The sequence below is a fragment of the Chlamydotis macqueenii genome, chromosome 1, assembly GCF_036417535.1.
Source record: "Chlamydotis macqueenii isolate bChlMac1 chromosome 1, bChlMac1.mat, whole genome shotgun sequence".
Taxonomy (NCBI): Eukaryota; Metazoa; Chordata; class Aves; order Otidiformes; family Otididae; genus Chlamydotis; species Chlamydotis macqueenii.
In genome coordinates this window covers 208,082,257-208,098,610 of record NC_141556.1, presented here as the reverse complement: position 1 = coordinate 208,098,610, position 16,354 = coordinate 208,082,257, and the positions used below count along the sequence as shown (strand labels likewise).

General features: G+C 39.8%; 1 protein-coding gene across 9 annotated transcripts in view; it reads left to right on the top strand.

Annotated features, from left to right (window-relative positions):
* DLG2 (discs large MAGUK scaffold protein 2) overlaps positions 1-16,354 on the top strand; it is a 1,053,001-nt gene that overhangs the window by 1,015,729 nt on the left and 20,918 nt on the right. For 8 of the 9 annotated variants that reach the window (XM_086739682.1, XM_086739677.1, XM_086739676.1 and 5 more), the window contains one exon: positions 9,772-9,817. In XM_086739682.1, the coding sequence (XP_086595808.1) occupies positions 9,772-9,817 (46 nt within the window). Of the gene's footprint in view, positions 1-8,973; positions 9,074-9,771; positions 9,818-12,900; positions 12,943-16,354 lie in introns of all 9 variants that reach the window. The other variant, XM_086739684.1, reaches the window with a different exon arrangement.

Here is a 16,354-nt window from a genome sequence, read left to right as displayed (position 1 = left end):
TGAGTTTAGCTTTGTGTGCGCACTATTTTTATAACTTATTGTCTAATGCTCTGAATTAAATGGCAGGAAATTTCCATGTATATACAGATAATGTCATAGTTACTTAGCTTTTCTTCTAAAAAAAAAAAAAAAGGAAGTGGTTGAAAAGACAAATGTATAGTATTGGCAATAGATATTGTCAAAGAATTAGAAATAGAACACAGATTTCTTCTAGTAAGATTTCACACAAAGCTCCAGAAGAGTGGAGTTAAGTCTTAACACTCATCAAGATGGTACAGGCTCTATATTTCACATCTTTATTTCTGGCTCACTCAAATTTGAGCAGTTTGGTTATGATTGAGTTAGAGCCTCACGGGCCATGTTTGGGAGGTTATAGGGACACAGGAACTGCCAAGCTGGGTCAAAGCCAAAGTCCATCTCATTTGATATCCCCATCTGTGAGACTGCTAGTGTGAGGTGCATTACTGGAAGATGTAGGACCTTCACCTCCTACACAAACCTCGCAGCAGTCTCTTAGAGATTGACTTTGGTTCTGTTTGCCCATGCCTTTTTTTTCAATCATTTTAGCTGTAAGGCCTAAATAGATCAATGTTTTAAATGAAAAACTTGAGCCTGGGATGTATGATTCACTATGTCCTGAGCCAGGTCTTTGCCAGCCCACTACATCAGTCATCTGTGAATGCAAACACTCTTCCTGTTACTCAAAAGGTCAGTTCAAAAGATGTCTGTTCCAGTTATCTTTCAGTGAATAGTTTGAAGGAGTGTAGGTATTGTAAATATTCCTCCACTACTACTTCAGAAAATAAGAGTAATAAAGGTCTTTATGCACCTTGTTCGGTTTATGCAATGGTCCATTTTATGCAGTAGTTTACAGTTGCATAAGTCAAGTGCACAGCACTTGATTGCACAGATAAATTATTCCACAAAAAAAAAAATAGCTATAAAGGAGCAAGTTGAGGTTTTCTTTTAAGAGCACAGATAACTAATATCTTCTGCAGCTTTATTTATTAGTGAGATTAATTCAAAAGATTGCACAGAGGAGACCAAAACCCCCAATTTCATTTTTAAATCTAAAGAAGCACAAGCAGTCAACTGGGAATCAGAGTTAAGAAAAAGATAATATTTATAAAAAAAAAAAAGAAAATATCTGATCAAAACTGAGGAATGAAGATCAAGCTGATAAAGGTCCTAGAGGTTTTCTGCTGTAGGAAAATCTGCAGGTGTGGGCTGGTGATCAGACAGTCACAAAATTTTACTAAGTGCACATCAATGTTACTGTTGATCTCTGAGGCTTTTTTATCATCATCGTCCTCCTCACAAAGAATGTTGAGAAGGTTTCACATTTATTTCAAGATTTATTAGTGGGATCAGTAGCTGAGGGCATAACAGGGAAAGATACGTTTTGGGGAAAAGAAAAGTAAAGAGTAGAGGAAGATTTGGGACAACATTGCCAAACGTCAAATACACTTTTGTACTCCAGAGACGGCCAGGAGAAAGGAGAGGAAGATCTTTACACTGCCCATATGTCTGTACTGAGCCCAGATGGGTCAAAGCCCACGCTGGACCTCAGCATGACTCTCTGATGTTGGATTTGTGAGCATCACAGTGTCACAGAAACACAGACTTTGGAGCCGGGAGAGGCTTACTGCTTAGCTCTTTTCTCTTCACCACTCCCTTCTCTCCCAGCACTGCAGTGTTACTCCCCATAGTACTTAAGATTAGCAGATTTGTTTTAAATGTGAAGTTATCTAGGCTTTTCCACTTCCCCTGGGGCAGATTATTCTATATCCAAATTGATTTCAGCATCACGGCACTTTGCCCTTTCTTTCTTTCACACTAGTAATTTCAGTGTTGTTGCTTGAACAAATCCTTCCCACCCTCTTTGCGTACAACCTTCAGATGCTTGTAAATGACCTTGGCTGTCACATACACAAGGTTTGTACGTTGGTGTTTCAATCCTGCTGACAATAATGCAATGTAAATTAGAACAGATGAGTGCTCCCTTTTTAACGTGATTTGTACCTTGCATCAAGTTAAATACATGTTTGCGGAATGGGAAATACTGCTTTTACATGCTTTCTTGAAAGTCTATTAGGCTTTCTGTTCCCCTGATAGTTTGTGTTGTATTTAACTATCATTTTATTAGGAATTAAAACTGAGCTGCTGGCTGCCAAGTGGCATTAAGTCAATCTTGAAAAAAAGATTAGTAAAATTTCACATTTATGAATGCTAAACAACACTACTCTTGCCTGTAGAAGCTAGAGTGGAGTTCTTTTAATCAGGCTTGTCTTTTTTCATTTTGGATTTCCACAATCCAAATCTCCCTGCAGCATCATGGGAAAACTAAGCAAGCAGAGTTATCTTCATCTGAGCTTCTTCTCAACGAAGTTTGTTCTCACTTATCAGTATGGGTCATGGTGCAAAAATTCAGTAAGGAGTGACTGTAGCCCGGGCTTTTTCTTTTTTTTCAAATACTTGCACTATTGTCGTAGTTCAGCCCTGATCAGGACCAGACTACGCAGTCTGTCTCTCGCTCCCCCCACCCTCCGAGAGAATAGGAGGAGATGACATAAGAAAAAACAGCTCAAGGTTTGAGATAAGGACGGGGAGAAATCCTTAAAGTTACCGTCACGGGCAAAACAGACTCGACTTGGGGAAAACTATTCATTTATTTCTAAAATTAGCAGGAGAATGAGACAGGGAACAAGACAACCTCCCCCCACCCCTCCCTCTTCCCGGGCTTAACATTATCTCTACTACCTTCCCCTCCCGAGCGGCATGGCGGGGGGGGGAAGGGAATGGGGGTCGCGGTCAGTTCATCACGTGTTGTTTTACGCCGCTGTATCATCGTCGGGGGAAGAACTCCTCGCATTCCTCCTCTGCTCCAGCGTGGGGTCCCTCCCACGGGCCACAGTCCTTCGTGAAACTGCTCCGGCGTGGGTCATCTCTTCCACGGGGTGCAGTCCCTCTAGAACAGCTGTCCCAGCGGGCCCTCCACAGGCCACAGCCTCCTTCAGGCCTCCACCTGCTCTGGCGTGGGGTCCTCCACGAGCTGCAGGTGGATCTCTGCCCCTCCGTGGACCTCCATGGGCTGCAGGGGGACAACCCGCTCCACCATGGTCTTCACCACGAGTTGCAAAGGAATCTTGGCCAGGAGCCATATTACTCCTCCCCCTCCTTCTGAACTGACCTTGGCGTCTGCAGCCGTTCCTCACAACAGGCTGGCAGACGTCTCTCAGGATCCTTTTTACATCTTATTCACTTCTCATCTCCTCTCCACTTCTTGCAGCCAGGCCGGGCCGAGTTGGGCCCAGTCGGCTGCCCGGCGGGAGGCCAGAGGGTGAGGCCTGCAAGGCCCACAAGGCTCGCACCTCCCCCTCTCTGCCCCCTGCTCAGCTGCGTCACATCTTCTCCTCCTCTTTTTCCTGTTTTCCCCTACTTAAATACGTTATCGCAGAGGCGTTATCACGGGACATTCTGCTACCAATTGGCTCAGCCTTGGCCAGCAGCGGGTCCGCCCTAGGCCCGGCCGAGTCCACTGAACAAAGGGGAGCGACTTCTAGCAGTTTCCTACAGAAGCTACCACCTTAGGCCCTCCCTCACTAACAAAACCAGAACAACTATCTACAAAAATTTAATGTTGAACTTAACAGAATAGGGACATCCTTTCTCCTGCATCTCATAAAAAGACATACAAAGCTGGCAAGTGTGGCTTTGCCAGTATATAACTGTGTGGTCAGACAGAATGAAATATATATGTCTTAAGGAAAATACTGTGTGGTCACTATACAACTAGGCTCACAGTTGACACTAAGAACTGTTTAGTTTATCTTCTGCATGGCTGCACAGATGTCTTTAGGAGTTTTCTGTATGTGAAGTCAGTCCATGGACAAGTTTGTGGTTATACCAGGAAAGCAAGAATGGCTCAGTAGCATTTACTTTCTTCTAGACTTGGTCAAGTCACTTAACCTCGGTATACATGATTCCCTTAATAAAAGAAACTACCATGGCCTCAGTTATTGTCATGGTGTTGTCCTAGTCCCCATAAAGTGCCCGTAAGGAGAGCACTGCGATGGTCCCGATTTTGCAGAAGGAACAATGAGGCAGAAGATTCCAAGGTGTGGTTTGACCCATCTTCCCCAGACCATGCTGCTATGCTAACGGCAAAAGCACTCTTCACATAAAGTAAAAATACTAACACAGCATTGTTTTCCAAAGTTTGTTTTGGAGACTTCATATTCATCACACATTTGAATTGCTAAGTGAAAAAGTCCACTATAAAAGCAGAGAGGTGATATATGTGTTCAAAAGGAGAAATGACACTCAGTATCTGTTACAGTCCAAACTTTTCTTTCTGGTATCAGTGTGACTTTTCAGTATGACGGGAGAGATTTAACATGTAGAGATTTAGCAGCGTTTGAGTGCCCAAAGCTTTATTAAAGTCAGTGTTCAGAGTAAAAAAATGTCCCTAATACACAAAGTATGAATTAAATATAGAGAAAAGGATTGCAGGGACATGTTACTGATAAATTTTGTAGATTTTTGTAGAATGCTGCATAAGTGAGGACTATAAATTTAAGTTTCGCCAAAAACAGGTATTAAAGGAGAAGAATCAAAAAACCCATGGCAGATGAGAAGGAGTAAAATGAATGAACTTCTCATATACACTGCTAAACCAATCTCAGAACAAGACTGACATAGATAATCGTATAACATAAAAACTAGGCTAAAGCTTAGCTCAAACCTGCCTAAAAATAGGTGGTAAATGAAATTCATCTACACGCTGCATAAAAGAATTTCACAGCCAGTGCTCTGGAACAGCTTTTTCTCAGGTGATCCCCGAAGACTGGTTCTCAGCTCATGACTGAGGATTAGCATTGGTTGAATGAAATAGCAAAATAAAGTATTCCCAAGATATTTGGGAGTCTAATGGCTTTTAGAAGATAAAGTTGCTTTTAGAGCTTTTAGAGCATCAAAAGAAATCTTTTCCCAACATATTAGGCTAGTCTGCAAAGTGTGAAGAGGACAACCTCTGTCTAGAGCACATCTGCACTAAACAGTACGGGCTGGATCAGCTACATTGTGAAAAAAAATTGGGAAGAAGCTCAAAGTAAACAATGATATAGTTGCCTACTGCAGTATGGTACAACTAGCAATTACTGATGCGCTGTTCTTTGTGATGTTTACCACTGTAAAGCAAATTTTGAAATTGGATTGTTTATTCAGTGTTACATGAAAATTTCCTCTAAAATAACACTATCCTATTAGCTGATGAGTAACATGTACATGGCTGCTGCACCTAGGGAAAAGCATTTGGAATACAAAAATGATGTTGACACCAAAAAAAAGTACCAAAGGGAGTCCTTACAGATGGGAAACACACAGTGTCTTAATGTCTGTCACAACCAGGGAAGGTTGGTATGCATAGGCCAGACTTATGTAACTGGGGACATCGGAGGATATTTGGTCAAGCGAGAGTGCACATCACAATTTTTTTCTTGGCTTCTTCAAAACACAGTCTATGCCCAAGTAGTATCAAACAGGAATTCAAGCCGGGACATCGGTGAAAGCTTTTCTCCCCTTTTTTTTTTTCTGAGAAAAGACTCTTTTTTTCATCACAGTTCAAATGTAATGAAGAATGACCTCACTGGTCAGTTGTCAAACAGTACTTCAAAATTTCATTTGCTTTTTGGTCTGAGGCACTTGTCTCTATAAAGGGCCTGCTAATGCCGGTTCCTAGGCTAGGGGTAGTCTGTGTGAACTGGTGGCAGTGAGGTATAAAAGTAATCTATTGTACAGGTTTTTTACTGTGAATGAAATGCTCAAGTTATTTGCCATTACAGAATGTTACATGTTCATGGCAAAGAAATTGCGACTTATACAGGAATCCATTTTCAGGCACTGACTTTCAGAAACTCTGCCCGCCCAAATACTGTTGAATCAAACTTAAGCTTGATATCACAATTTTGATTCCAGTTGCATGCAACTTTTGCATTTGGCAGAGAGATGTAGGCACATCCCTCTCTCATTTATCCTACAGCTGTTTCCCAGCTCTCTAGCAGCACAGGGAGCCCCTGTGAAAACTGGCTCCAGAATATTTGGCAGGTCTCAAAGTTTCCATTTTATAGAAATAAAATATCTCAAAAAGATACATCTGAATTTTGCAGTTTAACCTTACCACCATTCCTCACATGCATGATCCTTTCTTAAAAAAGAAAATATGTATTCAGTGCTGGTCTCTACTCCTCCACCAGCAGAATAAAATCTGGCTGTTAACACAGCCTGTCCAATAAAAACATGGGTTTATTCTGGGTGAGCATCCCTCTCCTCCCTTTGCCAACCCCCATTAGAGATAGATATCGTGGTATCTCAAGGAGCATTTTGCTGGGTGTCTGCAGGATTTCATATCCGTAAGGTGGAGATCATCAGCCTGAGCTTAATCACATTTATACTGGATACAAAACCAAATCAAGGCTCCTCTCTTTGGTTTCTTGTGAAGCAACATGCCCTTAATGTACAAGAAAATAAATACTTGGTTAGCCCATTCAGTTAATACCAAGGACTAATTATTTCTATAAGTTTGCAGGATCAGACGCATATTAGGGTTTTATAATGTTCTACAGTTTCTTTGTTGTTTTAAATATAAACCATCTGACTACACTATGATAGTATATATGGTCCTTAACATGAATATACCCATTGATTAATCTATAGAAATATTAACACATGCATAAACATGTTTGCTTATGGATATTAATAAACTAAGAGTCAGCTTTATTTTACGAACAAGGCTTTTTACTGGTGTAAATGCAGTCACATATTTGAACATAATAGTCACCTGCTATGAATTGCCAGATTTTGATTGTTCAAATTGAAGTGGAACAATATCTTATTAAAAAGGCAATCCAGTATTTGAAATTGCAAAAGGAGAAAAAGTTTATATAACACTATAGCACATCTGTCTAATCTGGAATATACTCTTAGATCAAGCATAAGCATGGAAAAAAATATATGCTTTTCTGGTGAAAATGGACTTTGTGAAGTTTTTGCTCTAGACATTTGGGGAAAAAATTGAAAAAGAATACTTATGAGTGTTATTTATCATATAATCTCTGTGAAACACAACATACTTATTTATCAATTTGATAACATTCTCTTTAATTCCAAAGTGAAATGGCATTTGGTAATTAAGTGATTGTCATTTTAAAACCCCTTTGGTTTTTGAGATGCTATTGTGTATGTGTATATATAATTTTTTTTCCCTTTTAAAGTGTAGTATTACTATGTGAAATTCAGATGAATCGTGACAAACAACATTTTCACAATAGGAAATGTTAACATGCTACATTCCTTTCTTTGAAAAAATAAAATAAATTATCACAGAACACACATTTTAATTTAATTATATCCTTTAGGTCATTAAAATGATGTAATGTGCATGTCAGTCCTCTTTTCATCCACAGATTACTTTAATTCTTCATGTGCATTTTTTTTCCTCTGGCTTTCTGCCATATTTGCTTTGTTTTGAAACTGCATGCTGTCTGGATTATTTGTGCATGACCTCCACATTAATTTCACATTGAGTGTTTACATATTCTGAGAGATTTTCATGGATCATTTATTCTACATGTGCATTTTTTTTCTTTGTTTTCAGTTACTGAACTTTAAATATGCTTGAAATGTAAAAGTGGCATGAAACTTTCGTGACACAAGTAGACAACTTCTTTAATAGAAATTCTCAGTACCTAACTTCACATCTTTCAGAAATACATATTCTAAACCATACTTTATGCTGTGCTTCCAAAATGTAAGGAAATTAATTACATTTGGAAACTGTACATATATTCATTTTCAGAATTTGAGCCAAATACTGGTTATATTTCATTTGAGCAATGACGAACACATGAGATTGGTCCTTTACATGGGTTAAGGAGGTCTCTACTCTCTTGGAGGTGATCACCTGCAAAGTTGTGTGTCTTGAACGTTGCATATGTTCAGTATAGGAAACAGTGCAGACATTGTCTGACAAACACCACAGATCACTTCAGATAAGCACTATCTGCAGCTCAGGGTACATGCCCTCTGGAAATGCCAGCTTCTCTCAATTGACTGTACAGGAACCCTAATTCCTCATTTGGTATCTGAAATAAATGGCCCAAGTAGACATATCGTGCTGCTACATAGTACAGTTCTATGAGCTTTCATGGCTGTCTGTAATGTCAAAGTTTTTATCGTGTAAAAAAATACCAATTTCTTCCATATTAATTCCCCATTTGAAGAATTTAAGCAATATCTGTTGCTTGACATGCAATGAAATACTGCTTATCAGCAGAATTCCATCTCTAAAGCACATAAAACTAAAAGCATATCCGGAGGAACCTAATAAACAAATATACATGTATAAAATAAAACAAAGTAATTTTTTTAATTATAAAAAAAAGCATTAAAACACACTTAAGAAGTTGTCGATTAAGAGGCCAAATAAAACATTATGAAATCAGCAACACTTACCAGACAAAAATATTTGATTTTATTTGGCACAGGGCTGAATTCACATACCTACTACAAGCAAATCAAAGGCTTCCGCTTTCCTCTTTACAGCCTACTCTTTTTCAGCCAGTTAATTAATTCTGTGCCCAGTCTGCTATGATTAAAGATGAGTGGCTTGATCTCAAAGCTTGCTGAGCCATCTGTAGCCCTTTATCTGAACAAGCCAAACAGGATAATTTCCAAGTAAGGAGCTGAAGGTTGTGATTTGAGACCTCTGTAATCAAATTGATCTGGTCTCCAGGGGCTTTGCCTTCAACGTGCAGACCTCACCACAGCTGCCTCTGAAACTTTGCAGCCGCTTGGTTTGGACTGATTTGAGTCACTACAGTTCTCTCCACTTTTACAAACTAGTTGTTTTGTCAGCATGAGTGTGACAACAATTAGACGTCCCTGTTTTTGCCCCATGCCTTTTCTCCTTCACAGTCATTCAATGACAAGCGTAAAAAGAACTTCATCTTTTCACGAAAATTCCCATTCTACAAGAGCAAGGAGCAGAGTGAGCAGGAAACAAGTGATCCAGAACGTAAGTAACCTCTTGGAGATGATGTCACATGCAGCAGCACAAAAAATGGGTGACACGCATGATACCAGTACCCCACACATCTAGGCAAATATCTGTCGTAGGCAGGCAGGAGAGGTATTACTACTGTGACCAATGTGTGACTGCAGTTTGGATCCAGCTGGTCCTTCCGTCCCTGGAAACATCATTTTCCAAAGAATAAAACAGTGATCTTAACTTTTGGAAGAGCAAATGTGGCTTCTCAAAGTTGTTGTGGCACCTGTCATAAATCCAAACTTGTCTCTGATTAAATATTCCCAGACAAGAACTGGCAATTTCACAATACTAAATTAAATTATTACTTTTTTAAACATCTGCTCTAAATTATTTTTTGAGCCTAAATATTCTTTCTCTTAATATTTTCTTAATAATTCTCTCCTAAATTTATCTGGTGAGGAAAGTTTCTGGAACTTTATTTATCTGGTTGTTCCTTCTTCCTCACAGCTCCAAAAGCCATGTACCACAGTCACTGCCTCTTCCATTGGCTGCATTCCCATAGAATATGGGTCTAAAGTTGCTTCAGAAAGAAAAAGCAGGGATCCAGATTGCTCAATCAACATGGTCAGTCATGGTAGTATCCATTTCAACTCCACTGACTTCTTCCTTCCTCTTCTGCGGCTGTTCTTCCTTTCTCATTGCTCTCTCTGGGGACTTCCGTGCAGGACATCCCCGGATTAGGTGACGACGGTTATGGAACAAAGACTCTGAGTAAGTTCCCAGGAATGGTCACTGTAAATCTTTTTTTGTTTTGTTTTGTTTTGGCTTCTGTTCCTTCTCTGAGGACCCTCCACTCCTAGCATGCACAAGATAGAGTTTTATTTGTTACCCAGCTGTGAATGCATTAAAAATGTTTCAATCGTTTTGTTCTGCATGACGATAGTAAATAACATACAGTGTATCGAGCAGACACTTTCACTTCTTTTGTAATAACACCTTTTGTTTCTGACAGTATGTTATTGTTCCATCATGGCAGTTCTGTAGAGTAGCATATAGAACGTGTTTTGCTGCCTCGACTGCTCTTTTCAGCAACAATCCCCCATCTCAAGGGAAGGTTAAACATTTTAACTTGATCACATCCCGAGGAGATTAATAGGAAATTATTTTATGCTGTTGCTTCTGCATTTTCAGCTTTTTGCATGGGAGTGTTTGTTACTTTGCTGGATTTTAGATTAGTATCTGTTATTAATGGAAGAAGTCATTCACAGGCTAGAGAAGACCATGCCTTCTCCAAAGCTAATTTTGGACCCATTTCACCATTAGCAACCTATTCTCTGTCATGCAACCTTAATCAATTTCTTTTTCTGATGCAGCAATCCTGTCTCGAGACTTGGCATTGCAGAACGTGTAACGTGTCAGATAATTGTTCAGAAACAATTATGCTTCCTCGAAAGTTAGACCAGAAAAATTGCATAGAGTGAAATATTTGCAGCTGATTTCTATATAAATAGCCACATTATATTCTGTATCCAGAGCTAAATAATTTAAACAAAATGCCACGTGCATGTGTTTGGCTGCTTCTTCCTCAGTTCTTTTTTTTTTCTTAACTGCCAAGTAATTGAAGCAAAATATGTGTGAATGTTAACACTGCATCGCCTACTGTTTTGTACGTGCTTTTTAATTGCAGGAATGCACATCCATGCACACAATTTTAGAGATTATTCTGTTTCTTACTGGTTTGTTGAGGGGAAATTTTAATGGTTTAACTTCAAGCCATACCATAACTTGCAATTTAAAGATGAAAGCTTCATCTCTTGTACAAAGAAGAACGGTTCCGTAAGACTAGTTTTGTCAGTGATAGACAGCAAATGTCGCTGCCACCTGAATTTTAACCATTCCGCTACTTTACGTAAAGTCTCCTAGCAGCTCATTAGCTACAAATGTAGATCCTTCCCTGCTGAAGACAAGTAGAATACTTCTGATCTGATAACCCTCCTGAATATCTCTGTCCTTACAAAGACAAATCTCCATAACATCCAACCATTTGAATGGATATAACGGAATTCTGTAAATTTCTAAGGGAGAAGTAGCACAGAGGTATTGTATAGGTTCTAGTGTCTCTATTAACATTGCACCTAGTTTTCAATTACTGACACACCTCTAGACATTCCCACCCATCCGAATGTCACTGATATTCAACTCAAATATGCCTTTTAATGACAGTTCTTACTATGAAGGATATTTGTTCTTGCTCAATAAAGTTCTTCAGGGTCCTGTATAGCATATTAGTTTGAGACAATCCTTGTTAACTTGCTGTTAAATGTCTGAAAGTCAATATACCATTTTCTTAAAAATGTAAGTTTAATTTTTTTAAAGCTTCTTACTAGGCCCAAGATCAAAGTTTTCCATTGTTATTTTTATCAGATACTATCCCCTCTTATTTATCCTGCTCCAGTAGCCCCATCTATCCCACTCTATGAACCCCAAGCCATTAGCTTGGTACATGAGGGAAACGCAGCACCTTGCACAGAAAGGGTGGTCTTGGCACTGTTCCCACTGTCATCCTTCATGACATCCATGCATGGTCTACTCTGGGTTCATCCCAGGGGATTCTTGGCTTTTATGAGTTCCTTCTTTCACTGGGAATGCTTAGAGGCACTTGCAGGTGGGTGTTGTGGGTCACTCATAGCCTAATTTGCCCACTGGTTTAATGACAAATATTGGACCAATTTTGGCTACTGGTGTTTGTCAGGAGGTGACTTATTTGTAGACATTGTTAATTTAACCATCATATCTCATTCTCATTAACCCAAGGTGGCTCCCCACTGTATAACCATTATACCATTGGCTTACAAATGTCCTGGAGCAGCTCAAAAGTTTCAACTGTCAAATGGTATTACAGTGCAAAGGAATCAGCACTTCTACCAGAGATACTATGAAAACCACCATTTAATATGGTTCTGCAGAGCACCTGGAGACCATATAGCATGGTCTGACTGACCATAAACAGTCTGCTGACTACAGTTTGGGAACAGCTACTTCACATAGATTGCACCTTCCTTTAAATAATGTCATAATAGAAACAAGACACGAGACTAAGTGCGAGCCATCATGATAGATCTCATTTCCCTATTCACCCATCCAGTGGTCTGGTGAAGGTTTTCATAGTCTAGCTCAAATTCTAAGACTAGATAATGTCTGAAAAAAAATATTTCTTCCATTTTTTTCTTAGTTTTTTCATCAGCTTTGCCTTCTTTTTTTCCAACAGGTTAAAATAGATGCAGTTACAATATCCCTGCTCCTTGCAGGGGGGTTGGACTAGATGACCTTTGAAGGTCCCTTCCAACCCTAACCATTCTATGATTCTAATATCTGATATCAAAACCATTTTCATTGTTAATTTGCTAACCCTTTAGGATAATGCACAGTGATTAAAGATGGACACAGATTAGAAGATGAGCAGGAATACTGCCACTGTATTAATGATACACGTATAAGCAGACACTCAGGTTTCATTAAATTAGTCAAGACGTTCAGGGAGACGCAAGTGGACTATACTGTACTTTGAAATGAAGTTATCTGAGAAGTCATTAACTGTCTCATCAAGAAAAGATACGGCTTTGCCATGACACATATCACTAGCTAATACATATAGTCTCTTTTTGAGATGCCACAAGAGAGAAAGCTTTCATTTTACCTGTGTAAATTATCGGAGAGTTTCCAGGTGATGTCACTGCATAGTTTTTATTTCCTCTCTGCACAACTACCTTTGCATGACTGTGGCAGTTCTTTTAAGTTCCTGTGGCTCTGTGGTGCTTGGTTATGTTCTTTAATTTGCTGTACTGTTCTTGCAGAACATGTTTCTTCTAATGCCAGCGATAGTGAAAGTAGCTACAGTAAGTTACTGCTTTCATTAGAGTCCTTTTACTTTGCATTGCTTGTTCTGGTCATTTATTTTATTTTGTTTCTCTCCTTGCTACTCTTTTGTTAATGTTAAAAAGACGGTTGGAGCAAATGGCTTGGAATTCAAATTTACAACCACATCTTGAGTACAAAGCTATAAAATAAAACTGGCAACCTTTATAAAAGGAGGGAGGAAGGTTGTTATCTGGGATGTATTCTGGGACATAAAACCAAATCTGGCTTTGGGTAGCCTGTGAAAGTCAGCATTATTTGATTTAGCAACAAGAAGTTTCTTTCAGTAGGGAGGAGACATTTTCTTTATGATATTTTAAGAGTAAAATTACTCCACAGCTGTAGCCAAATCTGCAAAAGGCATCCTCTTTACAAGGTCACAATTTTTACATGCATTTCTGCATGCCTGTATGAAGAGCTAAGAAATAGTCCCAAAAATTTTGTTGAGCCCTTAATTTTGGCAGTACAGATTTCCTAATGCATTCTGAAGTCTTCAGAAAAAGGTGAGATAGACCTTCACCCCTTAGGCACTGCCACTGAATGTCACTGATTCCCTGTAAGTGGACGTCCCAACACTGCAACCTGATTTGGTTGGAATTACAGACTCCATGTGGTCATATAGCCAAGAAGCAGATTGTATGTTCTGGGTTATTATTTGTAATACCCAAAAATTTAATCAATATAACTATTCTTTTGTTAGCATTGAAAAGCAAAAAAAAAAAAAAAAAGGCATTAAATAAATGACTAGAAATGTAATAAAAGGTAATTAAAATGATAGATTGCTTGCTAAATCACCCAGTTGTTTAATTTTTTCAAGCCATTTGCTTAGCAAATCAAGTTTTCCACCAGTCACTCAGCACTTGTGCTAAGCACCCGCATACATTCAGGTAATCATTGGTATCATACCTTGTATTTACCAGTCTTGACATAGTGCATAACAGTTGAGCTCTGTTAATAAACACTAGTTTGTCTCAGTAAAACAGCTAATCTTATGCAATTCAGAAATGGTAAATTAGTTTATATTCTCTTGTATTGCAAAGGTTTCCTTGGAAAGCAATTGCCAGAGTCACAAGAAAACAGTAGGCACTCTTGAACAGCCAAGAGCCAATTCTGAACAGCTTTGTTTTTAATGTGTCCTCTACTAAGGAGGAGAGCAGGATTTTATGTTTGGAATAGAAGATGCTTTATCCCCAGGCTGATTTTACAATCAGGAATGAGTCAATAGGTTAAATTTGCAAAAGTTTGCAGCAGTCATATCTCCTCCAGGTGTGTTTATTTCAAGGTGAGCTCAGGATAGAAACCCAGAGGAGAATCTAGGCTGGTGGCTAAGCACATGACTGAATCCCAAACAGGAGACTTAACAGGGGTGCCCAGCTGTAGCCAAACAGTTGGAGCAGGTCCACAAAAGATAGTTCCCAAACTTCATCATAAGACAGGCCAGGTAGCCAGTTCCTTGTTGGCTGTGCAATAGCTTGAAACAAAGTGTAGGTTTTAAGGTAGAAGAAAGGTTAAGAAAGAAGAAATGGTTTGGGGTAGTTGGGACATAGATGCTTGGAAGGGAAGAGTGTTGTGGTAACAACTGCCCACAGCTGGTGCTCTTCTTCTATGGTGATTTCCATCTGGGCAAGCTCCTGTCTCATCCCAGCAGCATCCAGCCTACATCTTGTTGGCTGGAGCTCACCACATGTTACTTGTGTGTCCAACAACTGCTGCCTGGTGGAGAAGATGCAGGCAGGGATTCCATCTCTGCCTGTGGGAGAGCCATGCCATTTAGCAGCAGAGGAAGCCAGTCTCAAGTTATGCCAAATGAAAGTGGCTTTTAAGTCCAGGAAGCTGGTTCCCAAGGGCCTAATTCCATTTGCTAACGATTCATTGGTGTGTGCTGACATGACATTTGAAGACATGACCTTGGGCAACCAGCAACTTTGGGGCCTAGCTTTTGGAAATGACTGTTTCAGATGGCCATGGTGGCATGTCAACTTTAGCCTGACTGTGTGTTCAATTACTACATGGCCATGGTATATCAGCATATCTCCTGTAGGGACAGGAGTCCAGCTGGTTATTCTCTGGATCTCCAGTCTACCCTGTGCCAGCAGTACATCCCATTGCATGTCTCATTGCAGCAAATCCCCCCTAGAAAGATGATTACTCAGGAGCAGAGAAGAATCAGACAAAGGAGAGCAGAAAGTAGATGGTCAGAGAGCTCAGTCAACAAACTGCAAGGACATGGAGATAAGAGAGATGAGGTCTGTCATGAAGAAGTTGTCGTATTTCACTGCAGTTCTGACCTTGTGGGACTGTTGTGAGAGGACAGCGCACAGTAGAAGCCTAGCATTATCCCTCATGTGGGAAGAGTAATTATATCAGAACTAGTCTGTTAACATTTCCTAAAGACATAGTCCTCACTGCCTTCTAATTTATTTATTCTTAATGAAAGGAAAAAATAATAGGTGCTCAAGGTAAAGCTCATTCCTGGTAGAATAAGAGAGCATGCAGCTATTATTTCTGCTTTTCTTGTTTGGGAACGGAGCCCAACATCCGTCACTGCCACAGAACCAAGTTTGGTTTAACTCAATTTGGAGCCAGTCATGTTGCAAAGCTGTTTTTCAGTGTGATGTAGTGCCATTTGAGGAGAATTTGTTGTCTTCAAGGTGAGGCACTACAAGTTATTTTTGGAGGACACCCTGTGTGTTGACTGCAAATTCATCTAGCCCTCAGTCTGTGCGCTGATGAAATGGGGCATACCAAGAGAAGGAAAAAACGTGAAGCTGAAAAATTCATGGCGAGAAAACAGAAAACTGCTGGAGAGCTCAAGGGTTTTGCCTGGGGTCGTGACCCTCTCCCAGTGCCCCTTTTCTCTTCTGTTTCCCAAGCAAATGAGCAGGAAGGAAGGAGTTGCCTGCCCCACTGCTTTCTGAGTTGTGAGAAATCAGCAATTCACACCTTGGCCAGCTCAAAGAAAAATGTGTGGGTGGCAAGTGGCATGTGTTCTCCAACAGACCTTCATACTTGTCCCTACAAAACCAGGCCAGTTGGAGTGCAGAGTGAGGTGTTCTGCATTTTTTCTAGTGGGTCTCTGGCAATTGCTTTAATGTGTTTCTCTAACTTTTGCTTCTCATGATGAGCATTTAGTGAAAAGTAGCTGATGTTGGAACCTGTACTACTTGATCCTAGAACCATTCCAAATCAGGGTTACAACCACAAAAGTGAAGTTGAAGGCTTCTGAGAGATGTCCAGGCTGTGCCCTCAACAGTGCACAGAGCGATTAAAATTGACTGGGCTTTTTCAAGGAAATATTCTGATGCATTCATATTTACTTAGAAAAATATATTGCTTAAAAACTTGTGCATTTGGCTGTAATATTGCTCATGTCTTGGGCTTGGGGGTTAAAAA